At 30.2% G+C, this 18,406-nt stretch overlaps 2 protein-coding genes across 2 annotated transcripts in view; one reads left to right on the top strand and one right to left on the bottom strand.

Moving 5' to 3' along the window:
* Window positions 1–11: 11 nt before the first annotated feature.
* LOC114123406 (TIMELESS-interacting protein) lies at window positions 12–2,904 on the top strand. The gene is made up of 3 exons (XM_027986361.2): window positions 12–537; window positions 601–810; window positions 2,152–2,904. The coding sequence occupies exons 2-3, from the start codon at window positions 629–631 to the stop codon at window positions 2,651–2,653; spliced, it is 684 nt and encodes a 227-aa protein (XP_027842162.1). The 5' UTR covers window positions 12–537; window positions 601–628; the 3' UTR covers window positions 2,654–2,904.
* A 1,653-nt stretch (window positions 2,905–4,557) lies between these two features.
* Window positions 4,558–18,406, bottom strand: part of LOC114123399 (acetylcholine receptor subunit beta-like 1) — a 74,903-nt gene continuing 61,054 nt past the window's right edge. The window contains exons 7-9 of the mRNA XM_027986351.2: window positions 16,092–16,443; window positions 10,737–11,131; window positions 4,558–6,984 (exon numbers count right to left, since the gene is read on the bottom strand). Coding sequence (XP_027842152.1) covers window positions 6,820–6,984; window positions 10,737–11,131; window positions 16,092–16,443 — 912 coding nt within the window. The 3' untranslated portion in view covers window positions 4,558–6,819. The remainder of the gene's footprint in view (window positions 6,985–10,736; window positions 11,132–16,091; window positions 16,444–18,406) is intronic.

Here is an 18,406-nt window from a genome sequence, read left to right as displayed (position 1 = left end):
ACTACTGTGATTGTAATCACATATTTATACAACTACGAGCGCTAGTGATGCACGGCATCAGCTGTTTCGTCTAGTCGTTTCACCGGTCATCATTAAGCACTATATGGTATGGGTCGTTGTTCAACCTGTATATCTTTAATCGTGATCGTGGTTTTTGTTCATATCTTTTTAGTTTTTATGTTTATCACGTTTTCTGTAATCACCGTAGACCTGATACGTCGTGTCTACAAGTCATAAAATACTGGTCTTGTCTTTCGCTATTTTAGCGGGAACGCTGGGTACGTAGAAACTAGAATTTTTCATCGCTCCATTTGTCATGCCCGGAAAACCCGAAGATTCAGACGAACACGAAAACGATAATACTGTTCAACCACTACAACCCACTCTGACAGATCGCCTGAATAAATATCTATTGTGTGCCTATTTGAACCGTCTAAACGAAGAGGACAGTCACAGCGGAGGTCAACAATTTGCTCTCGAAGACGACTCGGTCGACGCTGACACCGAAGAAACGTTTTTTGATTGACTGATTTGACTGTAAATTTATTATGGAAGTGACTATTTTCACCTAATCTAACCTAACCTTATTGTTTCACGCAGGACGCCATTGACGTTTTACTGATCAGCGATGGACGATTTTGACGACAACGATTTCGACAATTTGGTCGAAGGCCGTCTCGACGAAGATGTCGACGATAAATATTTGGAGCCACAGGACCGCGACGACGAACAAGAACAAAATGAGGAAAAAAGGATTGTTCCAGTGAAGATACGTGTGAGGAATCCACAACCCAAATTGAATGCCGAAAGGTAAAGATTTTTTTTTCTTTACCTAGGTAATGTTGGTAGGTTAGATGTCTACGGTACTTATGGAAATATGGACGAAAAATCTCAAGTAATTTTTCAACATTCAATTTTTATCATACCAGTGGGCAGTGACTAATGTATGTTCTTTCATGGTTGCCCAATATCCTTTAGTGGTATAGTAATATTACAATTTAAGACCAGTTAGGTAAGACTAGAAAGAAATCAGAATAGGTTTCTATCATATATCAATTTCTTACTCAAAATCGAGCATCCACAGTATGACTATTTATCTGTGCTTTTAAAGCTAAACATCCCTACACTTTCTTCTTGACATATCGATGTTGATTTCCATTTTATTCAATGTCTACTCGATGAATTAATAGATGCCCAAGATCTCCTTTCCTCTATTAATTTCCGTTTTCCAATCTACCCTTCAAGACATCACACACCCTTCTTTATCCCTACTCACTCCACCTCCTATGGTCATAAACTCATAACCATCTTTTACACCGCATGTTTCGTTGTGTCAATAATTCCATATAGTTCATTCTGTATTTATTTGCTCTTTTTTATTTGTCTATATACAACTATACTTTTAATGTTGCAGTTTATTTGTAATTATTCCAGTTTTAAGCTGTTATAATTGTACTGTTGACGCTTTCCAATTTATGTACTTTACATATTATATTTTTTAAATTGCTGTTTGGTGTAAATAAAATAAAATAATTTCAAAGTTTACCTCTTGTTGTGCTATTAAAATAAAAAGTTTGAAATCATTAATAAATTATTAGATACTATAAGACTTTGAGTTATTTTAAAATTTTAGTTTGGTATTTAGTAGAATTTATTTTTTGTGCTATATGCTGTCTCATCAGAGGACAGGCCATGCAAAAACTGTATTGTTAAGTTTATCCAGCAACATCTCAATATACCTACTTAGTGTTCCCATCAAATTACTAATTCGTCGGTCCAAACACAGTAATATGGATTTCATTCTACATACTCAGACTGACATACCTGACTCAACATATTCTCTAATCATTAGAGTTTAATGGGACAGAGTATTATTAGATTCATGTTGGATCCTTAAAAAATAGTTTAAATATATTTTGTTATACTTAATTAAAAACAAATGAGTAATTATTAAACATTGTTATAAAATAGGATAAATTTTAAAATATTTTATAAACTATTATAGGACTAAGAAACATGATACAAAAAACGTTTTTAAACAATTAATACTAGTTTTTTTCTATATATTTATTTGGAAAATGTCTTGTTTTGTAAGGTATTTACTAATTTCAAGCAATGTTGAAGTATAATTTTGTTCATTATTAATTCTAGGTTACGAGGTCCTCGTGGGTTATCTGTACTTCCAACATGGTTCGATACCATTGAGTTGAAAGGCAAAGGTCATGAATCAGAAGATCTCAATGCTGTCATAAACCGTCTAGAACAATGGACTCATAGATTATTTCCTCGGTATACATTTGATGATTCTATTGATAAGTTAGAGAACTTAGGCAAAAAAAATGAAGTTAAAGTGTTGTTGAAACGAATAAGGATGGATTTAGATAGTAATGATTATGTATCACAAGTTGAGGATGAAGAGGTTGAACCATCACCCCCTCAGATTGATGCATTTGATAGGATTGCTAACACTGTAGATATATTCCCTGTGACGTCTACTCCAAGTGTCAGTAGCACTGGATTAACTGAAGAACAAAGACAAAGGATGATGCGTAACCGAATGTTGGCTGAGGAAAGACGACAAGCCAAAATTAGAGCTCGTCAAGAACAAGATGTAAAAGCCACCTTAAATACTGATTCTGTATCTATTGGTTAAATCTATTATTATCTATTTTTTTATCTATTGATGTTATTAATAATTTACAATTGTATAAACACATTTATGTCTATCAATCTAAGAAAAGTTTATTTTCATATAAAATTAATTATTAAGAAATTGTAATTTTAAATATTCAGTCTTGTGAAAATATATTCTTTAATTGTAATCATTAATATTTAAAATTATTAATTAAGATTCAAATCAATGATAAAATTTATATTATTAAATGGAATACATTATTATATTAATTGAAATGTTATATTTGTATTAAGAGGACTTCATACCTGCACACGTTGACTCTGTCTTACACACGTACGACATAGACAAAACGCGTATAAGCAGACTGAGCAGAATTTGCTCAATTTGAGGCTTGAGTATGACGCTGCGTTTTTTTTTTTAAAAAATTTAAATTTGGAAAAGCTAAAGGTCATTTAAAATTGTTGACATTTCTGCTATTTTTAAACGATATAATTAAGGTTATATTGGGAATAATGGAAAAAATGCAGCATCTTGCCCTCAGAAATATTGTCACAATTCAATTTTATTATAGGTATATTTACTCTAGAACCAAAATTATTATCCCTAGTTAGACAACAGTGTTTGAAATTTTACATTGTTTCACAAGTATATCCATTGCATTTTATTTTTGATCAGGTGTGCTAAATTAATTGTAACTTTTTTTGTGTATAATATAATATGTGATAATTAATATTTTCTAAATTTATTTAGTGTAGAAATTATTTATTTTTACAAAAATAAAAAGTTGGTAAAATAAACCAACTTCATTTACATGACTTATTATTGTTATTTATAATAATTTCTCATCAACCAATAAGATTTACTTATATGGACAAGAAAACTAAAATCAAATCAATCAATACCCAAGACACAATATAATAGATTCTATTGTAATTTTCACTTATGCATTTTACTAAGTTCCTATTCATTAAAGTAAAAAAAAATATATATTAGGTATACCTACTGCAAAAGGAGTATGTTAAAGAGCTTTTTTCAATATTTATATAACCAGTACCTACGCAATTGTACATTTAATATGTTGAATCAGATTATTTGCAAGTACTTACATATTATTTAAGTTTTATAGTAGGTAATGAATACAATTTACTTGAATTTAAAATGTCTTGCCTCATAATTATGTACTGAACAAATTAATATACGTAAGGGAAAAAATAATACAAATGCATTTTTGATTGGAAATATTTATAATTTAAGTAGTATACGCCTTTAAATATTTCTCGTTATATCAACACCGTGTAGATGTTTGGCATTGTATGCTATGTAGAGTATTCGGGAAATTTAATGAACTTCTATACCTACTCTATCGTCTTGCTGTTCTCAGGCGCGGATCTAGTAAATTTTTTTTGGGTGGGTCCTTGAATTTAACCACAAAAGATAATACAGAAAAATTATGATTGAATGTAGAATATAATATTGTTTTGTTACTCTCCAGTCTCCATGCACGATTACTAAATAATATATAATATATAATATAATAAATTCGATAAAATAGATTTTAAAACTATAAAAAAAAAATTCTAAAATAACAACTTAAATGTCAATATTCAAAATTAAAATGATTGTTTTTGAAAATTTTGGGTGAGCCCGGGCCTACTCAGCCCACCCTCTGGATCCGCGCCTGGCTGTTCTCCGCAGTCACATATTAAATTGTCCTCATCGATGCCCCATTTTACGAGTTTGGCCCGTGTGTATGGTTTGCCTAAGTATTGTTAAACTAGGTGTAATAGTTATGTATAGTTATAGTATTGTACAGTTGTTATGGTATTGTTGTAAAAATATGGAAGGTAAAATAATCATGTATTTTAATAATTTTAATATAAATCACTGTAGGTATAACGTACAAAAAAAAAAAAACACAATGCTTCAAGCAATAAATTTGTTTAATTTATTTGGCTATAATTTATTTTAAAACGTTTACAAATTTATATTATATATATCTTAGTTATTTAATTTTTTATTCTGTTTCACAACACATTTTGTTCAGACATTTTTTTTTTTTTACTTGTAAAAATGCGAATAATGTAGCCTATCTATTTAAATTATACATGTAAAAAAAAAATTGTTTCAAGTTTCAATTTGATAAATGTCGCTAATTATGAATTTTATTGCGCAGATACTAAATATTCATAATAATACCAGACTTCTTTTTTTAACAATTATATAATAATAATAATAATAAATAACAAATAAACGACTAGATTGAAATAAACAAACAAACAAAAAAAAAAAAAAACATCATATTTTATAATTCGTTATTTTCAGTTTGGTTGCATTATTTGACTTACGAACAAAGTAAATGTAAAATAAATTAACGAAAAATAAGCCAAAACATTATCCAACATCTTAAAAGATCTTAGATACTATAATAAGAACAATATTGTTTCTTAAATTGTTCGATTTGTTTCACACATTGCGCAATGGCATATAACAAACTGTTTTTATTCTTAACATTTGTTATTTTTTATACACTAGCCAACACAAACAGAAATTACATAAACATTTTACAATTGGATGAGATTGTCTGAATTTCTTAATTTTTTTTTTTTTTTTGTAATTAAATTATTATTGTGTACACGGATGATTGTAACAGCTGTGTTGTATATCTTCCATGACTTAACTATATTTATTATTTTTATACAATACTTAAAAAAAATTCCCTTTTCAAGGGTTGTAACATTATTATAATATTAAAACGCAGTAACAAAATTGTACGTACACCAAAATTTTGCAACACACACTACACAAAAAACAAAAACAAAAACAAATAAATTTGTTTTTTTTTTTTTTTAATAAAACAATAAAATAAACTAAATTCTAGTATACAACTAACGTGAGCCGTATGCCGTTAGTGCACACTATAATAATAATTAATAATAATAACAATAAATGATTAGATATTAGTATTTAATATAAATTTGATTATAACATAGGTTATGCTAGAAAGTTGCAAACGGTTTCTAACGATTAATTTGTATATACGACCATTTTGAAACCAGCGTTGGATTTAACCTATGGACAGTAATATTAGCCCGGTTAGCTCCACCACTCAGGACAATCGTTTGGGCACATTCATACACGTATAATATTATTATCATTATAATAATATAATAGTAGACCGCGCAAAATTATTCTTATATAATGTTTATAAATTGAGTGTTCTAGACAAACCGGGCACGGAATGACTTCTACTGATATTGAGAAATAAAAAAAACTAAAAAAATATAACAATAATAGTTATGTACACCAAACGTTGGTTCAAAATTTGACGAATATGTCCCGGACGTCATCGTCTATATAGTACAGCATAAGCGAAATATATTTGAGCGAAGATTTTAATATATTTAGATGAGGAAATATTTATGAAAAAAAAATTAAATTATAATTATAATATTATAAACAAACATTGCAGTAATAATAATATGTTTCGGCTTTTCTTTTTAATTATTGTCGTTCGAAAAACCTATAAAATAATAACTTCGGGTCATTTATTTTGTTTACATATTATACGCGACGAGTTTGAGCAAAAAAAATTCAGTTTATCTTCTGTCACGTCAACGTTTTTGGCACATTGGAGTTACACAGGGTGAGCGGTTCACAGCATACCGGTGCGTTATTGGAAGGGACGCAGCGGAAATTCAAGAAATTCTAAAGGACAAAATAAATTTGGTTCGGATCTGTGACGAATCATCCCCCTGTGTGTTGTGCTTGGAAAAAGAACGATTTGAGCACATTCAAAACCCCTTAGGATATTTTTGCAATACAAACAGTATACGTACGGACGTTCGAGACATTTTCGCGAGCTGTTCATTCCAACTTTAACACTAATCTAAAAATATTAGTAATATTATTTGTTTTATTCTTAAACATCATTAATTATTTTACACAATAGTAATAAATAACATTTCTTTTTTTTTTTTTTGGCACTTAAACTAACTAAGTTGTATTTTTATATTAATAATTATAACAACACGATGGTTATACAGTACTGTTTTTTTTTTGTTCATTAATTTTTAAATAATAGAATTATTATTTTAATTATTATTATTATTTTAAATAACTCCTCTGAAGCAAATTAGTTCTAACTTGAGCATTTTCATCTATAAATCTTTTTATTTCTTTTATGTTTATTTTCCACCGTAGATTTCGATGATTTTGTCCTGGTCGACAGTCTCGAATATGTGAGGGGCATCCATTAGTATTCCAAGGGTGCCGGCGGTGGTGACAAAGAAGAACAGATACAACTGCAGTCGATCAATAACCATCGCCACGTACTTCCAGTCTTCTCTTATCTGCAATCAAAAAAAGTGGAGGTAGTGGTATGGAGAGACCCCCTCCCACCACCACGTGGTGAGTATTTTACAGTCATCATAGATATAATGATCACTAAACTATTTGGATATTGTACCCAATACTGAGTTGTTAAATAATGAGCACCTGCTTCATAAGTGCGTTGATTTTATGCACAGAAATCTATTGGACGAATAGTAAAATTTTTAAACTATAATACATTGAATAATGAAAAATTATTTTATAATTTATTTCTGTGAATAAAAATATGTTACTTTATGTTCCAGCAAGCGAGTTGATTGACATGACTATAATATTCAGTGTAGAGTGACTAATATTTTACTAATATTTTTGATAGTATTCCACTATCCCAGTGTATACATGATATGTTTCAAGATTGATTTGAAAGATTTGTTTTAAATTGTTTACTTTTAATCGAATAGATATTTACTTTATGAGTATATGACGATTCTGGATTTCCGTTATTAAATAATATAACTATTATAACAAATAATTCATGTTATATTTTGACTCATAAAATATAATATTTTCAAATTATTGTATACCAACAACCGCAAACTTTATAAATACTATGTTTGTCTATAGTATCTACCTATGCAAATATATCCGGGTTTAATGAAATAGGTGAAACAGTGTCACAATGTCACATAACTACACGACTATCGATTAATTTTAATTTGATGTTAATATATATACCTTATACTTTATTCCAAAGACATTAACACTCTACTAATATTTAAATTATTTTATTATTCTACCTAAATATACAAACTATACTTATTGTATTTTAAAGTAGATAAGAGTAATAGAATTGAAATTTTAAGCCCTGGTTGTAGGAAACCAGGGCTTTAATGTAATATTATCATAACAATTTTAATATGCTTATTATATTGGGATGTTTTTTATGTTTTGAATTATAATAAATTATAATATTTGTATAAAAGTAATAAGTAGTATATAATATAGTATAATATGCTTTTAAATCTTTGGAAAAAAAATGTAAAGTAGTATATTTGTTTATGATATTTGTAAAGTATTTACTAACAATAGTTTTGTGTCAGTGGTCGATGAAAATGTATGAGATTCAATAAAGAAAATAATCCTTAATGAAAAAAGTTTAAAAGGGTTGGAGAAAAAATAAGTAAACTGTCACGATAAAATGTTCTTTGCAAATCATAAATCGTTTCTATTCGCAAACTAAAATGCATCTAAGAGAGGAAAAATTGAGAATAAAAATAAATATTAATACAAAAATATATCATTGTTGAAAAATCTCTAGAACATATGTTTCCTTTTTGATGTCGAGTGGTGTGAGGGAGATATTGGTTTTACAATGAATTATTGTTATATATGTTATATATATATATATATTATATTTTCTTTTTGGATAACATTTTTGTGCAGTAAAAAGCACCAAAAGTTTCATACAATAGTGCAATAATTCAATTTAGATTGGCAATAGAGCACAGATTGTGCTTTAATAGTTCAGTTCTTGAGTTTCTTAGTAGTTTTTTTGTAAATATTGCAAAAATAGTAAACAAAAATTAGCTGAGAAGTTAAGGAAATAAACATGGGTTTCAAAAATAAAATATTTTTAGAAACCTTATTGTTTAAATTAAGTAAAAAAAAACATCAATATACACTGAGATAATCAAAGCTATTTATCTATTATATAATGTATGTGTTTTTGAACAGATCTATATCCGTTAATATTTATCGTTAGTATATATCAGCTTTATCAAAGTTGTCATTATTGATTGTACACTAAATATTTGTAGATAGTATAAATAAAGTCCTGTGGGATATTTAAATATTTTTTCATAGTTGAATTAATAATATATATATATTTTAAAAAAGCGTATGAAATAGTATACAATTAAAAGTAGTTCCATCTCACATCGACCTGTCTAAATTTAAAGCATTACGTGTACAATAAAAACGAAAACTTCATCAGCCTTAGTGCTGATAATATTTGGCGAATACGAGATAATGTTTTCAGAAAATAAATCGTTGTAAGCGGTAAGCCTACATACGTCTATCGAATCCCACAGACGTATATTATGTACCCTTTACAATGGTTTTCAGACATCGCATTTAGAGTGGAATAAAAATGGAGCGCGCGTGATTGCAATATTTTCAAACACTTGCTGTTCGCTATAAATCATGCGGATAGTATGATTCTTTTATCACGATAGTCATTTTCCCAGCTTGAAAATGCATGTGTATTTTTGAAATATTTTTTTCACTTAATTTGAAAATCATAACAGGAAAACATTTACAATCAACAATATACATAATATTAACATACATTTAATTTTAGGTTTTCCGGAGAGGGATAAGTATTATTTTTTCGGCTATTACGACGTGAACGAATTTGAATATCGAATCAGGCTTGACACGCTAACACCTTAAAACAATCGAATAGTGTTACTTGCACAAAAATATAAGTTCTGAAGAGACAGACAGTCATAGGTGTGTTCAGACTTTTACAATTAACCAAAATCCATAGGTACTGCAGGGTAGGTACACACCACACGACTTTTTTTTTTAACTTTGCATGATTTTGTTGGAGAATGGAGGCACAGTCTGCCGGGGGGCCAGTGCCTACCCGGCCCAACCCGTAAACATAACTATGCAGACGGTTCATATAGTACATGGTGTTTTAAAAGTTTTCATTCGATTATGAACTGAGATAGTTCGACAATGAAAAAAAAAAAAAATAAAAAAAAAAAAAAAAAAATATTATTATTTATTATTATTATTATTATTTTATTTTTTTTTAAATAAACATTGCAGGTTGATGGCCAATGCATTAATGGAAAGGTTAGATAACCAAGTTGATTTTAAGTTATTTAGTTGATAAATTGGGCATGAATTTTTGATTCTGATTTTAAGCTCTTTCAAATTTATAAGAAATTGTGGTACATACACTTTCTCTTTTACGTAACCCCCCCAAAAAAATCACACACTGTGAGGTCAAAGGAACGTGGTGGCCAGGGATGAATTGCCAAATCGTCGTTTCCTTTACGCCCAATCCACCTCCATTACGGTGCCAAATTTATCGGCCGTAGCTATTTTCCTCCAAAAACAAGATACCATTTTCCTCCACTATCATCCATTTTCCTCCAAAAAAATGTCAAAAATTATATTTTTTATTTATTTATTTTTTGGTGTTCCACTGTTCCAATGTCCATTGGAGGTAAACAGTATCTCGTTTTTGAAGGAAAATGGCTACGGCTGATAAATTTGGCACTGTAGTGGCGGCGGATTGGGCGTAAAAGAAACGACGATTTGGCGATTCATCCCTGGCCACCACGTTCCTTTGACCTTACAGTGTGTGATTTTTTTTTTGGGGGTTACGTAAAAGAGAAAGTGTATGTACCACAATTTCTTATAAATTTGAAAGAGCTTAAAATCAGAATCAAAAATTCATGCCCAATTTATCAACTAGATAACTTAAAATCAACTTGGTTGTCTAACCTTTCCATTAATGCATTGGCCATTAACCTGCGATAAACCGTTGCCGAACTATCCCAGTTCGTAATCGGATGAAGGCTTTTGAAACACCCTATATATAATAGTATGATGCGATAATTTCGATTTACACGGTCAAACGAGGTCGCGAGAGGTCTCTTAATGGTTTAATATTATAATATTCTGCTCAGTACAATATAATATGACTACATTGAATCGCCGCTGGTCGTCGGACGATTAAATACGGTTAATAAATCACCTGTATGTATTGATCCTCGTTCCTCAAGTGTTCGGCGATGAACTCCACTGCTTCGGTGGCCTTGGACGCCTCCGGCGATAGGATTAGCGAGTCGGAGCTCTCGCTTTCCCTCCGCTCCGCGCTTGCTTTTCGGTTGATCTTGCAGTTGGGATGATGCAGGTCGGCCAGCTCCATTGCCTCCATCTTGTGTTTGGACGGCGTCGCGGAGCTCGGGGGCGCGGGTGCGGGCAGGTCCGACGGCGACGTGTGGTGCGGATGCGGCGGACCACTCATGCCCGGCATTTCCATCATCCACCTTAGTCGCGTTTTCTTCGGCCGTTTCATGAACATGCATGCCGGTAGGTAATAAAGGAACACGGTCCTAATCCAAGGTGGCATACGATGGGTACGAGGTCCTGAGGACAGAGCGATACGCAATGCTTACAGGAGGTTCAAAAAACCAACACTGTGCGATTCTATAATTATAGTTGCGTTACCACGAAAGATGAAATCATTAGTCACATGTAGTATAATATAATATTATGATACTTATAAACAATGCTTTCAGTGGTGTCATTCGCGGGACGTAAGTGCGTGCAGTACATTTGTAACTTAATTTTTGTTTTTTGCATATGCTCGTTATCGATAAGTTGAGAAACACTGATCTATAATAAATTTGTAAGGTTTTTCTTATATTTATTATAGAGTATAGACCTAGTCCCACGGAAATTGAGTGAAACGACACCACTTTCGTAGCTTTACAGTCATGGCCATGTAACATCGCGTATTGATTTCAACCGGCATCGTCTTCGGAATATATTCAAACAACGTATTACATTTCCATGCTGTAACTTAATTATAGATTCGTTTTAATTAAACTTACGACTAATAACTATGGCTACTATAAATAACTTATGATCTAATATTCACAAAGTACATCGTATTTTTATATAATATACATAAAATATATCTTATAATTACAACACACGTTAGGTATAGTAATTAAATACTTAATGATTAACATGCAACTACGTATTTAAGCGCTACAGAAATAGATTACATCGTTATCGTACCGCCTCGAGCCGCCTCAACAAACACATACACACACACACACACACACACACACACACACACACACACACACACACACACACACACACACACACACACACACACACACACACACACACACACACACACACACACACACACACACACACACTAAAATATTATATTAAGTTCATAAAATTTAGTTAATACACTAAATAGTAAATAGTATTTATAAACTTATAAATATGGTTATCGAATCTATGCAATATTTCGCATACGAGAATAATATCATTTTAACGTTTTTCTTTGTTTGAAATCATAGATTATTAAATATTTATAATAATTGTACAATAGATATTCTATAAAATAATATTGTTAAAAGTTTTATCAGAATTTCATTTTTATTTGGTAATAATGAAAATTTAACTCAATTTTTTAAAATATTTGTTTCAAATAATGGTTATAAGTCTTTTCATAAATAAAAGTTATTATACAAAGAATGTATTATGTTTGAAGAAAATATTTAAGTAGTATCCAAATATTTGTTAAGCACTAAAAAGAAATTAATTATTTTTTTATTTAATTTATCGTACTTCGAATACACTAGAAGTATTTAATTTATAAATTGGTTCTTGTTTTTAAGATTTCGATACTTAAAATGATTTGTTTTTTGTTTTTTATAATGATATTTTTAAAATTAAATATTCAAATACATATACGTTGTTATTTTATTCCTTGTTTCTATGGAAACTAAAAGTTCAATCGTTTTTAGTTATTTTTCAATTTGAAAAATCCATTTTCTTACGCATGCTATGTTTTGTATTTATTTTTAATATTCGATGATAGACTTCAAAAGAAATAGGATTAGTATATTTGAGAGTATTATTTTTATGTGTTAATGGAATTTGAATTACTGTATTTTAATAATATGTATTATATTCTCCAGGGGAGATTATTTCCCGCCGTACAGTCATACCTGAGTACTGTTTGTAAGCCAGTGTGAATGAAAAAGTGTACTATGTTTTTCAAATAGATTAATATTTCAGGGATACGACGTTGTGAAGCTTGTGGGATAGTTATTCGAAAAAAAAAATATTACGAAAAATAACGGGAAATCTGATGGATTATAAAAGCTTTGTTAAATGGACAAAATAGGAAAAAAAGAATTATATATTTTTTTAAATTGTGTTGAAAAGTTGAAATTATTTTTATTTGATAAAAATTTGTCGTATGGTAAAATAATTTGTTATATAATATTAATATTTAATAGTACCTATTATGGCACTTTCTTTAATATCACACGGCGTTATGGTTAGGCATTTTGGATACATTACTGTCCTATGGTCAGCTTTTCTTTGCAGTAACTTTTAATTATTATGCTTTATTAAAACTTAAAATACATCGAAGAAAAATAACTAAAAATAAATCAAAACGTTTTTAAACACTTTCCATTTATAAGCTTAAAATGTAAGGTATATTATATATATGTTTCTTAAAAAAGTACTTCTTAAACTTTTGATTTCCTATATTATTATTCATTATCTTATACTTCATAAAATCTAATATAATTGTATTATATGACAAAGTTTATTAACTAGTGACAATTTAATCAAAGTTTTAATAGTTTGAGTTGTATAAAATAATTTAATTTAATTTATTTACATTTTTTATCATTTGGAAGAGAGAATTTAAATTGGATAAATATTATTATTTCTTTCTTTTGTCTGTAGGGGTTCAATGCATAAGAAAATATGAGGTATTAGATATTAATTGTATTGGAAAGAAAATGGTTATTTATCAAAAAATACGTTTATCTTCTAGGTTTCAGAACTTTTATGTTGAAAACAGAGGGTGAATACGGGTTACTACGACCATGCTTATTATTCATAATAAAAGTTTATTATATTAGACAAACAATACTATCATTTAATCTGTAACTTAAAATAAAGGTTTTTTAAAATAAAATTATATTTTGTAACATTTAGCTGAACTCAATTTGAGTTACTCGAGTATAAATAATACGAGCAACAAAAAGGCAAAACTATATTCAGATTTTACATAAATTCATCATATTGCAGTATACAAATAGTATCATAAATAAGTTAAAACGTTATAGCACAACGTAATCAACATTTTATTTTAAAGTAATAAATGAATAATTTATATTGTAAAATATGTACCAATAAATTGGAATTTTAGTTTATAGGATTAGGAAGCAAATTATGTTCATTATTCGCGAAACCGTTTCGACATATTGTACCTACTAGAAATATACGCAATAAGTATAGAAATAACAACAATCATTGTAAATGCTCGTTATAAATCTTTAAAAGCTGTCAAATAAAATGTGATATTTATTAAAAAAAAAAAAAAAAAAAACCAATATATTTTAAATATAAGGTATATAGTACCCACGTTTTGTATTCCTCTTGTTATTATTGCCTATCTATTACTTTCACAATAAAGCCCCATTATATCTGTGTGTACAAGTACTTATGTATATATATATTATATAATGTGTATATCATATATTGTATACATATAATATCGAATGTTTGACGTGTATTACACGAACCGTTGACCAATTATTGATTGCTGGTTCGCGGTATGAATTTCATTTCGGCCGAGCACGCGTGCAGTGCGGATGATGACGGTCCGGGCGGCGGGGTGGGCGTCGGTGAAGGAAAAAAAAAACCATAATTCATGATTTAAAACTGACGGGTGACGGGCGGGGGCTGTGCTGCCGCGGAAAACGCGTACGTCGCTCTCCTTCCATATCAATTGTTATGATATTATTGCACCCGTTTATACGTCGTAGGCGTATTATAATGGGAAATCGAGAGCGCTTTATACATTATTATTATTATAGAACGACGACGAGACATTCCCCGTGACATCCGCGGAATTTCCGTAAAAACGGCCAACGGAAGATACGGTAAAAACAAGCGCGTAGTCTGGTGCCTCGCTAGTCCTCGGTCGGTATGTCGTCGTGGCTCGGCGCAGCATCGCCGAGTGGGGTAGAAGGTGACCGCGGCGGTTACGGCGGTATAAGGGCGTTGGTAAGCGCGTCCACACAGCATCTGCCGCACGCACACACACTCGCGTGAGCTCGCATGTTTCGGTGGCGGAAAAGCGGCGGCGACGGCATCCCCAAATGCCCGGAATTATTGGCCTGACGTACACACACACACTAGCACACACATACTTTTGTGGCAAAGCCCTTTGATCGCCGGTCGTCCCGAGTCCTCGGTTAAGGCTCACAAAGCGTAATATGGTCTTTTTTATATTATTATTATTATTTATCTATCTATTTATATATATATATATATACGCACACAACGATACTGGCAAATTATAACGTTTTGTGTGTCATACGGTCGGTTATATTATGGCTTTATGGCTATTGTTTTTGGAAAAGGGTATAGTTTTGGCACTGTTCAGATAACATTACCGTACACGGCGCACTGTTTTAAAACGATACACACACACACACACACACACACACACACACACACACACACACACACACACACACACAGACACACGTGCGCAATTTCCATTCACATTGGTTTAATGGGTTTTTCGTCCCCCACGCCGCCGTCTTCGTCGTCGCGCGATTTAGGCGTTTCGGTGCGCGGTCGGCGGCGGCCCGGGCTACAGTAATAATTGTTGTTTTGTTATACTGTACAACAAAATATTATACTATTATAATAATATGATACATCTATAGGCGGCGCCCTGCAAGAACGCTACCTACAACAACAACAACAACACACACGCGAAAGCACATACAGTATTTAAGCTGCATTACGTAGTTACAGCCAAACCTCGGTTTACGGACACCCCTTAATAGCGAACATATTTTAATTCCCCAATGGTGTCCGCTATAGAGTGGTTTCACTGTAATATTAATACGCTCCAAATCTACTGCTGCAGGTAAGTATTATTTAAATGTAAGTGGTGTATATATATATACTACGAAAATGTGAAATTCAGTGCCACGTTTAAGTTTTAACGACGACGACGTTTAATGTTATTTATTTTTTTTGTCGATATTTTACAATATCATATTATAAATTATAATAGCTAAGAAATAATATATTAAGGATACATTACACAGTATCAACGATACTCGAATAATGCCATAGATATCAATATAGTTTTATCAAAAAGTTATTAATTAAATACTGTTAGAGAATATGGTTTTTCAAAATAATTCCAATCCGCGGTAGTTGCGTTCTACCCTCCCTTTTAACGTGGCACTGATGATGGTGTACGACTGTCTTGAGTGTCACACCATAAATGTGCTCAAGCTGGAACACTAACCTCGGAAATTCCAGTTGATGATGATAACAGTGACCAATATGCTGACTGTGTTCATGATGAACGTGAATAGCAAGTATTTGGCGATGAGCGGCAGTACTAAAGAAGTGGGTGGCAGTATTTTGGAAACGAGCAGTAGGAAGACGACTAGTGACAGTAAAATGCTGATGCCCAGCGTGACCTTTTCACCGGCTTCGGCTGGCAAGTAGAACACTAGCACGCACAGGAAAGATATGAGGACCGTGGGCAGTATCAAGTTCACCGTGTAGAATAGAGTTTTCCTTCGAATCACTATGTAGAACGTAATGTCCGTCTGGGTAGGTGACTCCTGGTATACGTTCAGATACGCAGGCACCTTTGAGCAACAATAGAATAAAATTAAAAAACAATTGGATTAAAAATATATTTTTCTCATACGTAAAACATACTGTACCAAATGGGTACCATTGTCGATGTTTAAACAGAGTCATTATTTTAACATTAAACACTTATTATCATGAAAAGTATAAATGTTTTTTAAAAACCTTTTCTTACTAGGTACATTTTATCGTTATAAAATTATAAGCTTTGTAATATTTCATAAGATAGCATACTCGTACACTTTTAATTCCATATTCTGAAACAGACTTTTTTTTCGCGAGTCTTGTTACATAAAACTCAAATTTCAACGAGTAGTTAATTTTATTAAATTTATGTAAAAATATTTTTTTAAAAATGTATACTTTTCAAAATAATGAATGTTTACTGTTTGTTAAAATAATCATTAAGTATATAAATAAATATGAACGGTGTGCTCCGTTAAAAAATAAACTTTAGATAAACTTGATATATATTTTTTGGGCAGTTATTTTTTCAAAAATTATTTTTAAGGGGAATTGTGTAATATATTTTATTTAATGATTAAAATATATAATAATATTCGAAAACTCTAAATGTGAAATATTAAAGTATATAATATTATTCGAAGAGAAATAATTCTCGGAAAGGTTTGTTTTTTATTAATTTAAATAATATTCAGAAGTTTAATTCTCTTCATTATTTTTCCGAATTTATAAAAAAATTAATTAAGGCACTAGGGAGTAATCTTTTATGTATTTGGTTATTTATGATGTCATTCATTAAAAAAAAAAAAAAAAAGTTATTTGAGTTATTACGAATAAATAGTAAAAGTATTTACTTGATACTACTTTTATATTCTTAGTTATATATTCTAAATTATAATAAATATTCAATTCTTGTTCATCATTATTAGTTTCAATATCGACCGAAATAAGGTGATAATTTATAAGTGGTTCGTGATTACGGTTAGAATGGAGCATACATAGATAATATGAAAACGTAAAATATTAAAACTGAAATTTCAAATGAATATCAATCTTATTACATTTTTTAATTTTAGAATTTAATCTCTGGTACATAAATATTACCTTATATTATGTATATTTAATTGTTTTGTATAGTAAAAATTAGACTTGAATGCTGAAATGTATTTTATATTGACTACTGGATTTATTTTAACTCACGCAAATATGTTAAAATATGGATTCAATTTGAATAGGTACCTACCTAATGTTTGTAATGGCTTGTTTATTGAATTTAGATAGAATTTTTTTTAAGTAGGTACATAATATATTTACCAACTTGCAAGAGAATAATGTTTAAGATAATTCATGAAAACAGTTTTTAGTACCTATCTATGTCCTATATGTAAGGATTTGTGATATTTTCTATTTCCTACTTATTCTTTCATAAATCACGTGTTCTTAAGAAGTCATATTTTACTATCTACAATAAAATACAATAAAGTGGTTTACCAGTGCTGTTTTATTGTAAATCGAGTTAATATTATCCCAGAGAGATCAAATAGAAATACCAAGAGAATTCTTAGATCCAACACGAAAAGCGTAGTAATATTAGGCACATCATAAATTCATATCATTTTTACGCGTTTCTGGTTAAATTTAATTTTACTTTATTTCAGACTTCAGTAATATTAAAAGTGCAGTGTAATAATTATATCTCAAGAATAAAAATATAAATAATTTATTTTGCAGAGTAACTAGTAAACATTAATTTTTAAAGTGCCTACTTCCATATACTTCCATAATCATTCACTATATAATAAAATACCGGAAAAAAGTACAGTCATTATTTTAATTAGATATTGATTTATTTGTTTTAAATTATTTCCAGTTGTACCTATTAGCGTAATAAGTATTACGAATATTATACCAATATTCAATATATGTATATAGTATGAATAGTTTTACACTTCACCCCTTATGAAATAAATAGTATATTTTAATATTAAAAAAATG

Source organism: Aphis gossypii, chromosome 1 (genome assembly GCF_020184175.1).
Source record: "Aphis gossypii isolate Hap1 chromosome 1, ASM2018417v2, whole genome shotgun sequence".
Classification (NCBI taxonomy): Eukaryota; Metazoa; Arthropoda; class Insecta; order Hemiptera; family Aphididae; genus Aphis; species Aphis gossypii.
Note: the sequence above shows the minus strand (reverse complement) of the source record. Positions and strands in the feature narration are given on the sequence as shown.